The sequence below is a fragment of the Varanus komodoensis genome, unplaced genomic scaffold, assembly GCF_004798865.1.
Source record: "Varanus komodoensis strain SLA01 unplaced genomic scaffold, ASM479886v1 scaffold21, whole genome shotgun sequence".
Classification (NCBI taxonomy): domain Eukaryota; kingdom Metazoa; phylum Chordata; class Lepidosauria; order Squamata; family Varanidae; genus Varanus; species Varanus komodoensis.
In genome coordinates this window covers 9,231,400-9,245,707 of record NW_025335589.1, presented here as the reverse complement: position 1 = coordinate 9,245,707, position 14,308 = coordinate 9,231,400, and the positions used below count along the sequence as shown (strand labels likewise).

Here is a 14,308-nt window from a genome sequence, read left to right as displayed (position 1 = left end):
CTTCAGAATAAGGAGTCAGAATAATTCAGCCATAGAATTCAGCAAAGAGGGTAGATGTGCAGAACATATGGCTGTTCAGATGTTATTCAGCTCTAGACTCAGACAGCATGGCCCCTGGTCAGGGATGATAGGAACTGTAGTCCAGCTATAAATGGAGGGCCACAGACTGCCCATCCTGCCGTAGACAGTTTCTTACTTCTATTGAAGTAATTTTCCCTGGATCACATCATAGTAGTTAATTCTTGACTATTTTGACAAGTTTGCAATTTTTGAGTAAGGTAAGAATTCCTGGTGGAGTTTCACTTTCAGAATCCATGGAGAAAACAAGTGATCTAAACCCATCTAGCTCTACCTTCAGGTTTACTATTGGGACGGAGACAGCCTTGGTTGCTGGTTGACAATGTGCGCCACAGACAACATCCTTCTTGAGTCTGTTGCATTTCTCAGCAGAGCTCTGTACCATTGAGTTTCTGAGCAGACTGGAGGGCATGGACTTAGGTGGGACCTTCTTATGATGGTTCCCCGCCCTTCTTGGGGAGGGGGGTTGGTTTGAGAATGTGATAGGGTAATAAAATTTGAAAAGCAGCTCTTTTGTGAAACAGATGCGTCTTAATTGCCCATTCCCACCACCCCAAAATGCATTGCATTACAACAGAGATAGTTCACAACAATAGATCATTAGGAAAATCCATGTTGCCTAGTTAGTGTGAAGATTGTAGCTAAGCTCATAGGGAACAGAGAAGTCTGAAGTGGAGAAGGAGGTTTGGCAGGTTGTCAGGATCCTTGCTAATGAAAATGTTGCAGCACTGCGTCCATAGGAGCCCTGACTTTACTACACCACTGAACTTCTGAATCAGATCATCTGCCATTAGAATACAGTCTAATCTAGCAATGCATGTGAAGGTCCCCTTTTTATTACTAGTCTGATACAATCTGCTAGACTCATAATTGCACTCCATGCAGCTGTGACAGCCCCTGCCTTAGGAAGGGGTTATGGATTGGCAAAACTCAAGTCCCCCAAAGTTTTCTGAGTTCCACATTGAAGCTTATATCAATTGGCGTCCAAATCATATTACTAGCTTTGTTTTTTTACATCAAAATCCATAAATTGTATGCATTTTTCAAAATGTACGCATCAGTTGTGCACACCTTTGAAATGTACACAGTCTTCTTCTGTAGATTAATGTGAATTTAATACATTTTTCAAAAGTATTTTTCTTCATGCACATTTTTCAAATGTATGCATGCACTTGGGAGGGCATCAATCACATTTCAGTTTCTGTAATGTGCAGACTTCGACCACAGATTGCATTGACAAGATGTGAACTGGGGAAATCCTGATTCAGAATTAATCAGAATAAATTTCTCATACATCCCTAGCAAGCTGAAATCAACTATCGTCCAAAAACTGCTCTCTTGCTCAAATAGTATGAGGGAATGTGTGGCCCTCAAGATGTTGTTGGATTCCAACCCCATCAGCTCCACCCGGCATAACTGATGGTGAGGTTGATGTTTTTTGGCTGCAATTCACATATGGAAAGATACTCATTGCCCATTCTGGACTCAATGAAGAAGTCAAGGATCCTTCACAGTCTTACCCAAGACCTACCATTGCATATTCACACATCATCACCAAACAACAGAAATCTAACAAGCATCATACAGCAACAGCAGCTTTGGCATAACTGCCAAACCCTGGCTTATTGAAGAAGGAAGAGTTCAGGGTATGCTCATATTCCATAGGAATGTCCTCCCAACACACACAATTCAGAGATCCACTGAGCATTTAGAATATATCAAAGGTCTTGTCTGATCAAACCCAAAATAGCACTAAAAGGGAATTGCACTTCTCAAATTGAAGACTAAGGAACTTCTTTTTAATTTTGACTTAAATATTAGTGTTTCCCTTCACTGTCAACAATGAAGATTTCAGGTTCCATATAGACCAAACCTATTTACATGGGCAGGAAAGAATGGTATGCAGATTAATGCTGGAGATAGTAGACATAAACGTGCTATACCAAGTTCAAAATGGGAGGGGAGCACCTGTTTGGTGGGTACACCTTTGCAAACAAACTACACCCCTAATTTTAAGAACTTGAAGGTATGAAGAGCCAATGTGACATAGTGCTGAGAATGTCAGACTGGGAATCGGCAGATCCAGGTTCTAATGCCCACTGGGTGACTTTGGGCCAGCCACTGACTCTCAGTGTAACCTACTTCAGAAGGCTGCTGTGAAAATAGAGAGGAAGAGAACCATGTACCTTGAGTGATAGTTGTATGATCAAATTAGATGTTTGTGCAAGATTGAATCAGGCAAATAGGAGGTAATAATCCAGCATAGAATAGGTATGAGGTTCATAGAGCAACAAAGTGAACAGTAACTGGAAAAAAGAAGGAATAACCAGGGTATAGCAATAAATGGAAGAAGTCTGTTCAGCCAGATGTATCTACAGAATTCTCATGGGTAACAAGTGAATCATTACACAATAGATACTTCCTTGAAGGAAAACTGTGCAAAAACGTGAGTACAGTGGCGTTCAACCCCAGTAAAAATTGCAAAGTTTCATCGGAAGTATTCTGAGATGTCCTGGAAATGTAAGAGAGTATTGGTGGCAGTGTAATGTAGCTAACTAGTGTTAGTTAGTATTCATTAATAAAATATGGGGGGAATGTTAGCTCTTGACTATAATATTTTTTAAAAAATTAGGAAACTTGAAAGGGTTGATAAATAATAATAAAGGAAATGAAGCACATCCGGCACCATTGTATGTGCAACTCCATGCATATCTTAAAATCCCCAGCATTGTCTAACCAGCATAGGAGTGCACTCTTCACTATTGCATGATTATCACTGCTGAGCAATATATTGGAATTTCAAGAACCAGATTGATACATTATTGTATTTTGTGGTTCTAAATCAATTTACTTGGATTATAAAAGTTGGTTGGGGAATGAGGGCTTGTGCTAAGTTTGAGGAACAATGGAAATGGCTGAGTAAGGGTGCTTCACTGGAGACCAAGGCCAAGATATCCATGCTATTGGATTCCCAGCCACTATTGTATGGATGTGAAAGCTGGAAAGTGAGGAAAGCTGACAGGAAGAAACTTGGATGTGTTTGAAACATGGTGCTGGCAGGGAGCTTTGTTAATACGCTGGACCCAACAGAAAGATCAACAAGTGGTCCTAGATCAAATCAATTAGGGTCTTACAAAAACTAAAGCTGTTGTACATCAGACACATCATGAGAAAGCAAGACTCACTGAAGAAGATAGTAATGTTTGGGAAAATTGAAGGCAGACAAGGAAGTCCAAATATGAAATGGAGCAATGCAAGAAGAAAAGTGGCAGCCTTGATTTACCAAGACCATTTTGGCCACATAATTGAGGGTTCATGCTCCTGAAGATCAGAAATACAATAAAATATTCTTATAAGAAGCCTTGTCTTAGAAACACACAGCTATGACCATGTAACCATTAAGTTTACAACTCAAGGTGCAGCATAGTTTTCAAGAAGCTGAAATCAATTCAGCTTTTGTTGACAATGCACATTTAGACAAGAGACAACTGTGTATTCACGACTCTTCTTCTCACTAGGTCACCTGCAGTAATTCCATCGCTGTGTGAACATCTCATCTGTAAAAGGAATGGCAACACTGAGACAATAAAGCAATTCACCTATTTAAAAAGAATGTCATGACTAATACATAAACATAATATGCATTAGTTCTAGTACAGAGATCCTTTCCCCATCCCTAGTCAGAACACACACCCTGCTGCTTGCGGAAGAGCAACACTGGAAGAAGTCTTAAATGGATGTAGAATGCACTGCAGTCCTGCTACACATACCCTTCAGCAGCTAAGGCTACATATAGGCAACCATAGTCAACCTCAGAAAATAGGCCAGCTCACCACATCACATCTGCCCATGCCCGGTTTGTTCCCTTTCCTCCATTCTTGCATGTAGATTGTACTCCAGTGGAAATGTCCTTTTTTACATGAGTGGGAAGCTTGCATGGAGGTGCTCACAGGGAAAATGTTACCTGGACCTTCAGCCTTCTCAGACCTGGGCTTCTGAAGAGACAGACAGTTCTGCAAAGCATCATCATAGGAACAGAGTTGTGGCAGCAACTGCTTTGTAATGGTAGTCTCTGCTCAGGCAAAACACACATTCTAAGACTGCATTCCAAAAGCTACCAACCTGGGAGTAAATCCAATTGCATTACATGGACATACTTTTGAGGAGACCTACATAGAACTGTGCTCAAAAGTAATAGGTACTGGAATGTTGATCTAAGTAGCTTCTTAGTGATATTAATAGACTATATTTTGTAAGTCCATTACTAACCAACTTTTAGTTTTATTTTTAAAAATGTCACTTATATCTTGCCTTCTTTCCTTGTGCAAGGAGCCTAAAGTGACTTACATGGTCTTCTACCTCTCCATTTTATATTCACAACAACCTGGGTGTCTGTCACTGGCTCATGGACAGTGAGGACTAGAACCTGGATCTTCTAAGTTCTAGTCCATCACTTCAGCCACATATCCCACTGCCTTTTTTAAAGTGTTCTGGGAATTCTAGTTGCCTGAAACAAGTGATTTGAAAAATGCATGAGTGCACTACTTCAGATAAATATGTGGATTACTGACAGGTAGAAAGTTGGACCATACAGAAGCAAATATATGGGGAAAATTAGGAGCTGCATTTAATCCCCTCAGCTCCTATCCTTAAATGCTTGTTTTTTCTTCATTACATGGTTTTAGAAATACTACTTTTATTTATGGAGCATTTAAAAAAGAATATAAAAATGCAGCTCTGAGGATAAAGACATTTAAATCATTATTCTATACATGTATGGATAAAGGAAAGTGCACCCTTAGTTGTTCTGCATGAATGCAGAGTGCATGGATGGCTCCTTATGGATGAGGTAGGTGCAAAGGTTAATAACCATAAAGGATAAAATTAGGAATGACTCAACCATTTTACATTCCTCTGTTCAGCTACCCTACCTGACTTGCTCAGAAAATGCTTTGCTTGCCCTGACCACAAGTCACTAAATTCTGACAGCTTCTAGCAAAGCTCAAGAATATTTGAGAGCTGAAATAGCCCACATAGTAGCAGCTGAAAGCAAAATCATTTGTGCAGAAGAAAAAAAAGCTTCACAGAAGATACACAGAAAGCCACATGAGGGAATTCCATGTGCTGCTTTAGAGTAGGAAATAGCTCAAAGTCAGGCATGGCCATGAGTGCACTCCAGCCTACCTGTTGATTGTACAAACTTCCATAAATGGTAACAGTGCCTGGAAAATCATGGAATACATTCCTCAATACATTTTAAAAGAAATGGAGGAGGATAACGTAATATGCATTTACACAAACAAAACAAAACAGTCAGGAAAAAGCTAGTTGTTGCTTCCTTTGTGGTAGAGCTCAGTGTTTTCTTTCAGGTGTTTAAAACCAGCCTGGTATAATGATAAAATCCTAGCAAATTGCATGTTAATACTGCTTAGGAAGGTGAATGACTGCTCTGGTGTAAATCCATCATGTAGAATAGCCTTCCCCAACATGGTACTCTCCAGATAATCCATCATCCTCACCCTAACCCTAACCCTCACCAGCACAGTACTTTAGAAACATATTACTGTAAAGTAAAAGTAATACATTTTGTGGCACCTTAAAGACGAACAAGTTCATTTATTCTGGTAGAAGCTTTTGTGGACACCATCAGTGTCACCCACAAAGTGACCTTTTTAGGCATATGTAGGATGTTGAGGGATGGAAGAGAGGCAAGCTGAGTTGTCAAAAGGAACTGAAATGCAAAAAAGTACAGCTAGTGATAAGTAACTGTTAACTTAATTAACAACTAAGAAAACTTTGGCTGTTAAACAGACATCATCTAAGGTGAGCGGCAGTATAAGATAATGTAACCATTTAAACCCCTTGTTCTTATTTAAACTGCAGAAAATGGAGCTGAAAACTTAATGAATTCTATGTCAGTTTATTCTCAGTGATATACCTCTTTCAAAGACCTGTGTTGAAGAATGGTTGCTTAAGGGCCATTCTCAGAGTATTCTCACAGGTTAAAATGTTGCCCACTGGTTTCTTTCTGTCAGATTTATGTGCATTTATTCATTTGAACGGAGACTGATCTTCTCATTCTATGTAAAATGCAGGGAAGCTTTCCTGACAAAAGGTAAAATATATCACACTAGAGGATAAGCAGGTGTGTGAACCTGATATTGTAGATAAGATTATTTGGTCCTGTAATACTGTTGCCAGGGTAGTTTTCCTAGTATTTCCTAGTATTTTCCTAGTGGACACCTGGGTCTTCCATGAAGTCTGTGTTTCTGCTGTGAGGTTTGTTGTTGCCGGTGAATACCCCTTTTAAGTTGGTTGCTGATGGACTGGTGTTAGCTGGAAATTATAGGTGACAATAAGTGATATTCAGTTATGTTCTCTTCTGGTAATATGTAGTTATATTAGTCTGGCCCTGGAGATGTTTAGTTGCCCTACTGGGTGTTCTGTCCTCAAAGCCTCACCTCATGCATAGGTTCATCAGTGACATGCATGGGAGACCCTGACAAAATCCCACTAGGACTTCAATGAATTTCAGCCCATCATCCTCCAGAGTCTAGAACAGTTCATTCAACAGGCCCACTTTCTGAATACAGCAGTTAAACGTAATAGACATCTAGTTGCCACCCCATGCCAGAAGCTTGTAGCCTGTGATCTATACCCTACACGTGCTCAATTTCCACCCAGAACACTACAAAAATCCATTGTTATGAAGAAATACAGCTTTTTCCTGGTGTTTGAATGAGGATTTGCTTTCTAGGCAATGATGCGTGTTTGTGTTATTGCTCAACAACATTTTATGAGCAGCACCTGTCAAGGTAATTTTAATTGCCTGTGCTCTTTGGCATATCTGTTCCTTTTGACAGCACTCTTCCAGCCCCAGCCCCTTCACCACAAGTTCCAAGCTGAGATGCTGGTTTTGATCCATAAAGCTTTACACAGTTTGAGAGCTCAATACTGTTGGAGTAGCTTGCCTAGTATGAACATCCCCGTTTATCACAGCTTTTGAAAATCGCTTGTTTTAAATGGAACTCACCCTACAAGATGTGCATTGGCACATTTTAGGAAAAACAAGTCCAAGTCATCCTGGCCAGCATTTTCAGGAATTAAAAATCCATTGAATTCACTATAAACAAGATATAAATATACTATAAATAACTACAACAGGTATAAAATTTCATCTCAGATACTAATTGTTGTACACTATCAGCACAAAAGGAGATTGATGATTAAACCACTTCATTAAACGTAGTAGTACAGTACGGTGTTATTGAAGCTTTGCTAAGCTGCCTAATTTAATTACAATTCAGTTAACATGATCAGTTGAATATAGATCATCATTTCTTCCCAGTTTCCCTTAAAAGTACTATTGTTCATTTCTACTGAGAAAAGCAAATGCTTTCATCTGGTATAAGCTTTTTCAACCCTTCCTAACCTAAGCTTTGTAAGACAGCTAGTTCACTAGATGACAAGCTTTCAAACCTTTAAAGATTTTTTTATCAAGCATTCCAACATCCTTTGAAACTGTTTTATTGTGTCCAACAAATCAAGCTACTCCCACAGTCTTTGATCCAGCTATAAGGAAATATTCCTACAGCTAGATGCTTATGGAAAGAGAATTGTTTGCTAAAACACTAGAATCCTCCTAAGCAAATATGTAGGCTTATAGGGGAAGAGTAGTAATGGAATCTATTGTTATGTTGCATGATTTCAATTAGTCCTAAAGAACAGTCAAGTTATACTTATTTTTCTGCTCCACTTGCTAGCAATCTGGGACCCTGATATTCAGCAGGTTGTGTCAGTGTGACAATCTGGACAGCTAACACAAATGTAGCTCATACAATGCAGTGTCTATAAATTTTGCCTCTTGAACCACTGGAACTTTGTAGTTCAAGTTTGCTTCTCAGACTGACCATGGTTCAGATGACAGAAACAGTGATTAAACAAAAATGAGTGACAAAGCTTCCAAACTCCTAATTGTGCTGGGATGAGGACTACATACAAGGCTAATACACTGCAGTTCCTTCATGTCAGATGCAGGCAATTTCTGGCCCTTTGGGCTAATTTCAAAAGCCCTTTGTAAGACATCACCTATAGACAAAAGCAGGTGGCCTCTACCCCAGCAGCTTGCAGGATGGAGAAGTGGGGGAGGAGGAAAGAAATTAGAGCTGGCTCCATTTACCACCAAGATATGACTCCTAACAGATTATCCCAAAGGATATGCATTTTCAACAGGGGAAAAAAGTTTCCCACTTCAGTTTAGTGGCACAGGAAAGAAAGAAATGCAAGTGAGGAAAAGTACACTAATAAAACAAACCTCAAGGAACCAACTTGGAGTTTATGTGGAAAGGCATTGTTAAGTTGAAGCACATCTCAAAATCTGTTCAACATTAACTTTTCAAAGTGGCATCAGAAACTTTTTTTGAAAAGACAGCAGAGTAAGGCAGTATCTAACTTTTGCTTATTGATCCATATGTAAGCCCTCTAGAAACTGGAAGAGTTGTACTGTACCCAAAGTAGATCATACCAATGGAATACAGATGTACGGAGCTGAAAGTTATGCAAGACATATGCAAGAATATGGGGCTGGTTTCCCCCTACCTCCCAAAGGGGAAGGTAGGAAAAATAGGAAGGGATAGGTGGGGACAAGGGGTTGAAACCAGATTTAGGAAGTAACTGAAAGGTTGTGCTATTATATCATTGCTTTCTTTCCACAGAATGCTTTTTACAGGACAAGGGCTGCAGCCCTCAGGGCACAAGGGGAAAGCAGTCTGTCTGGATTCTTTCCCTGAATGTTCAGAGCTTTCATTGAAAAAAAGTTCTTAGCTGTTCATTCATATATAAGTGATACTGTTGAAAATGAAGGAAGGGTTCAGGCTTTCAGCCAGCTACTGAAAAGTCGGGAAAATTAAAAATGGGCATTAGCAAGATTTAAAAATGTGGTTCTAATTAATAAATAGAAATGCATTATGACCATTTGCATGTAGTTCTTCTTTTTTTGCCATTAACTTACCATGCTCACTTCATGAACTTCATGGGTTTCTGTCCACCATGATTTCTGGTTATTTGTTAAAATTCACTAACTTAAGTCCCATTCATTTTAGTGGGTCTACTTGGTATAGAAGTAGCATTGAATTTAATTCTATTGGTCTCTCCAAGGTCCCAAAAACGGTATAGGATGCATGTAGTTTGGGGGAGGGTGAGCACAGAAGTGAAGAAGAGGATATCCTTGCTTCCTTAGGGGCATGTTCTTTACCTCCACACAGCTGCCAATATTGGAGAAGAAAAAAATAACACAGGTCTAATCAAAGAGGCAACACAGAGCATTGTTTCTTAGGGTTAAAGCTTTAAAAAAAGCATCTGATGGCTAACATGAAGACACAGAAAGGTTGTGCATTATTTTAATCCAATGCAATAAAGGAACAGACCACAGCAAACACTTTCAGTCTGACTACAAAGTTAATAATGGGAGACCCATTCCAGGAACTGGTAACAGTTACTGCAAGAGAAAAACCGAATGGGGGGAAAAAGGTAATTGAAGGCTCAGACAGGAGTGTAATGAGGAATGATTTAAGATGTACTTGATAAACACTTTACATTAAGACTTTAAACAAAACTGTTATAAGCAGCAACCAAATCCATTTCAACATATAATACATAATTATACAATTCATATAAGCTGTGATAAGTTACTTTGAGTATCATATTTATATAAACACAAAAAACAGTGAAAAGTGTGCAAAGGATGATGCTCCAGAACAGTGAATTTTAAAAGGCTATGATAGGAGGAACAGACTTTTATATTTGATAATAATAACTACTGACTGCGTGGGAAAAAGTCAAGGGATATGTCAGTCAGGATACATGAGTTACAGTTCAAACAAGCACACATACAACTCCGACTGGCCTTAATTCGTCTTTAAAAAAAATCTTCAATCCAAAGAGGGCTTTCTGCAGATTATGTACACTGGGTAGAAAGAGTATTGCAAAAGGCACTTTTGAATTTAAGGCAAGTAAAGGTATGCTTTTTTAATAGACTATTAAAATTAAATCAGTAGGGTGACACCCTGCTTTTCCTAATAGGTTATCTTTACAATGCTAAAATGTGTGTTCAAAGTTTCAAATTCAATGAGGTAATTCTAAATTTAGTGCTTTTGAACATATAATGGACCAGCTTCTTTTTCTCTTAAAAAAGGTATTTGCTGCAATTCCATATATCAGCCAACAACTGATTTTGTGGATGCTGCTTTAAGGCCTTGCATTGTTCCTGTGTAAAATATTTTTTTCTTTAAACACAACTACATGAAAAAAGAATATTTAAGATAGGTTTAATACATTTATATAAAATATCAGATGTTGATACAAATCATGAATGTCTCCCTTTGGAAAAATTTTCACCTATCCACCACAATTACTAGAGATCACAAACATCTTCGTCAGTGCAAATCTATTATTTCCCAACTACAGAAAACCATCCACCTTCAAATATAAAAAGTTCTGTTTCTGAAATGACAAATTTGGTTATATTCACCCATCCACAGTATGCATTATCAAGAGGGGAGAAATTAAAGCTGCTTGTGCAAGTATCATTACAAACAGTCCTCCTTATTCAAATCCTTTGATTCTCATTAGGTGTACAGGATCCTGGGTTGGTCAAGGGATCTTCATGCCTGGTTCTGTTATTGATCTTCAAGCCAAGAAGGAGCATCTACTCCTGGTGTTTTCAATTTGATATGGAATAGCTTAAGTGTCTGTTCAAGCTGTTTTTGATTCCCCGCAAAATATGCTGCAACGGCATTATGGAACAGGACAAGCTGATTGTGCAACACTTTGACCTGTGGGCAAGGATAAAGTGAAATACATGTAATAGAATACTTAACCAGAGGTTAACCTATATGCTGTGCCAATTTAAGAGCTGACATTTATTCTTTTCCATTTATGCTGTTTTTTGACCAATGTTCCTCCAAGTGAAAACAATCAATGTAACTCCAGGGCAGATCTGGAATCAGCAGATTTGGTATGAGGGTAGACAAAAGCAACCTTTCCAAAGTCGATGCCTTCTAGATGCTCTAGACTACAATTCCCATTGCCACTGACCTTTGGCTATGCTGGTTCGGGCTGACAGGAACTGTAGTTAAAAGCATATCGAGGGCAGAAGCTTGGGAAAGCTGAAAAGGAGCATCTTCAATGCAATACATAAAGGGTGAGATGGTCTTGGAGGTATGATGGACATTAGCACTTTAGTGCTTCGTTAAGTTAAACCACCACCCAGACCTTTGCTTAGGCCATAATTATGAACCACAGCAAACCCTAGAGATTATGTTAAACAGTTTCCATCAGGAGGTAGGCTCCTCTACAGCTGCAGACTAAATATTCTTTAAATTGACAACAACCCAGAGCACATAATCCTAGCAGGTCACAAATAGGTAAGTTGTACTTGTTAGGTGCAAAGCCAAAAAGAGATGAACTAAGCATAGCAGCATTCTTCAAAGGGATGTTGCTGAAGAGTACTTCTATCAATATTCAAATCTGAATGTTTGAGAGGAACAATGGATCATCTCTCAGTCAGAGAAAGTAAGAATGTATTCTAATCACAGATGTTCAAAAGAATGCAGGATCTGCAGAACCTGTAGATTCTTCAGTGGTATGTAAACCCCTGTGGGAGATTAGTAAAATAGAAGTTTTGGGCCCTTACACTGAGAGGCAAGTGTCACACCGTATCACAGTCATCTTCACAATTTTGATAAATGATTGGCAGATTAACTTCTTTTAATCACTCAGTGACACAGGTTAAATTGAGAGTTACTTGAGCAATGCCATTCAGTGTGCTTCATGGCTTGGCTGAGCTCTAAGTGTAACACTAGTTTTTGGGGAAAGGCAGGATGATGATGATGATGATGATGATGATACAGTTTTTAGCTTAGAAATAAACACAACTTTATATCAGGTGAAATCAAAATGTCTACTCAATTCCATATTTATAGCAGTAACATCAATAGTATCAAATGGAAGGCTCTGTGCAGTAGGATAAGTCTGTCCATGATAGCTGTGGGGCTATGTTCATAAAAAGTGCACGTCTAATTATTACATCCGTGGGTCACTTAAAGACCTGAACAAGTTGGCAATTCAACCAAGGAAAAGGAAAGTAAAAAGTATAGTGGAGAAAAAAAGCAGATCATGCTACCAGCTTAACTGCATTTACTTGAACTTGGGTTGTATGGAGATCCTTATATTAAAATCAGGTACCAGAGATTTTAAACAGAAAAAGTTTATTTCCTAAGTAGAACAAGGAATTTAAATACCTACATTCATGTATTAACAAAATTAGACTTAAAATTATCAGCAACATTATGGATATAAGACATTGTCTTTTTAAGCGATAGACACATAAAAACACCAAACTGCGAAAGCAGGGATTTTAAGCAGTCTGTTAAAGCTGCTTTGTGAATTGTAGGAGCCAAGAGGTCACAAATGGAGAATATGATTTCAAAATCACCCCCTTTCCCATAAGAACACAGACTCAATTGAGTAAGAAAAAATAAGAACAAACGTTTCAGCCATTAATCAATGCTTTTTAGGATTTGAAGTAATTTCTGAGTGTGAACTATATACAACATTTAAAGCGCATAAAGTATGTCTTATCTGAAAGCCTACACTTTGGAAGTGACGGTTCTCAGTTCTCTATCCCATATTAAATTTGTTGGTTTTAAAGCTTTCAAAAGACTTTTTTGTATTGCAACGAACTAACATGTCGACCACTACTCTGAAAATGTGTCACATCAGTTCGCATAGCATATCCCTTCTCTGAATCTCTGCAATAGCTTCAACTATAAGACAAAGAATGCAACCGATATACCACCCAACCAATCTTCCATACATAAATGTAAACCAAAACTTATGTTAAAAAACATCAAAAGAGCAATTGTAAAATCATACAAGTGCTGCAGGAAAACAATTTATCACTCACAACCATATCTATCTTTAATTATTTCCAATCTTTTGAGTGTTTATAGCTGAATACTGGGAAAGCAACATCTGTGTGAACTACGTGGGATGGACACACTTAAAATAATTTGAAGATCTGATTATAATACTCAGACAGCAAACCTAGACAATATCACTGACTGAACAGTGTTTAAGAATAAAGTACAGTGAATTAGATTTATGTATGCACTTATAATGCACTGTATATTTAAAGATAGTCCATAATAGTAGTGGTAATACTCTTACATATTAATAGAGCAAAGCAGAAAAGTAAGAGAGCTCATACATAAAACTCAAAAGCCCAGAGGGATTTGACAGAGTGACATTTAGGCAGCTGAAGAACTGGTGCCTCTACCATGTTAGTTGCATGGTGATGAAAGATTAAAGGTACTACCAGCAATCTAAACAAACAGGACAAGAAACAAAAGCGAATTTTACTTACATACTGCACCTCAATATATTGATTCAACTTGCTCCAACATTACTAAATCTTGAAATGCTTGCTCAAATACAGTCCATAGCATTCCCTAAGGCCTTCATGAGCCCACTGTCTGCTAGACAGGTTGCTTACCTATAACTGCAGTTCTCCAAGGGGTGATCTGTGAACTCACGCATATGAATTCTGCACCTGTACATACATTCTAGAGTTCAGCAGAGCTTTTGGTGGGAGCCTCACCCATCCTCTCTGCACATGCACCAGGTGTGGCTCTCACCCCAGAGCATGTGCAGAAGGGATGGGCAAGATTCCTGCGTAAAGCTCTGCTCAGCTCTAAAATGTTTTAAATGATTGTCCTGCACAGGAGTATAAACTATGTTTGAGGCACAGAAAGGATGAAATATCAGAGCCCTTTTAATACTGTAAGCTGATTATATTTTCAGGAAAAGCAGATGTTACAGATCTCCTAAGGTCTGTACTGCTTACTAATGCAGGTAAGTAATCGTGTCTGCACATATGCAGAAAATAAAACAGAAGTTATAATGCTCTTCCATAAAAAATGCCTCAAGGGTTTTTCCAATATGGGAGCAGTAAAAATGCATTTCCCCCCCACTAAATACATACCTGCAATATCAAGTTGTGTCAGGTGGTTCTTAAACCTGGTTCACACTGAACATTCAACTGAACAAATTTATCCCCCACCTCTTCACCAGAAAACTTCCATTTGCTTCTGTCAACTATAAGAAATTTGATTGAACAAGTAGGGTCTAGTTTCTACGTAACTATAGCTACTGCTATACAAAATGTGAAATG

General features: G+C 38.5%; 1 protein-coding gene across 4 annotated transcripts in view; it reads right to left on the bottom strand.

Moving 5' to 3' along the window:
- Positions 1 to 9,462: 9,462 nt before the first annotated feature.
- The window catches only part of ARFIP1 (ADP ribosylation factor interacting protein 1), a 48,151-nt gene continuing 43,305 nt past the window's right edge, over positions 9,463 to 14,308 (bottom strand). For all 4 annotated transcript variants that reach the window (XM_044430760.1, XM_044430758.1, XM_044430761.1 and 1 more), the window contains one exon: positions 9,463 to 10,910. In XM_044430760.1, the coding sequence (XP_044286695.1) occupies positions 10,755 to 10,910 (156 nt within the window). In that variant the 3' untranslated portion in view covers positions 9,463 to 10,754. The remainder of the gene's footprint in view (positions 10,911 to 14,308) is intronic.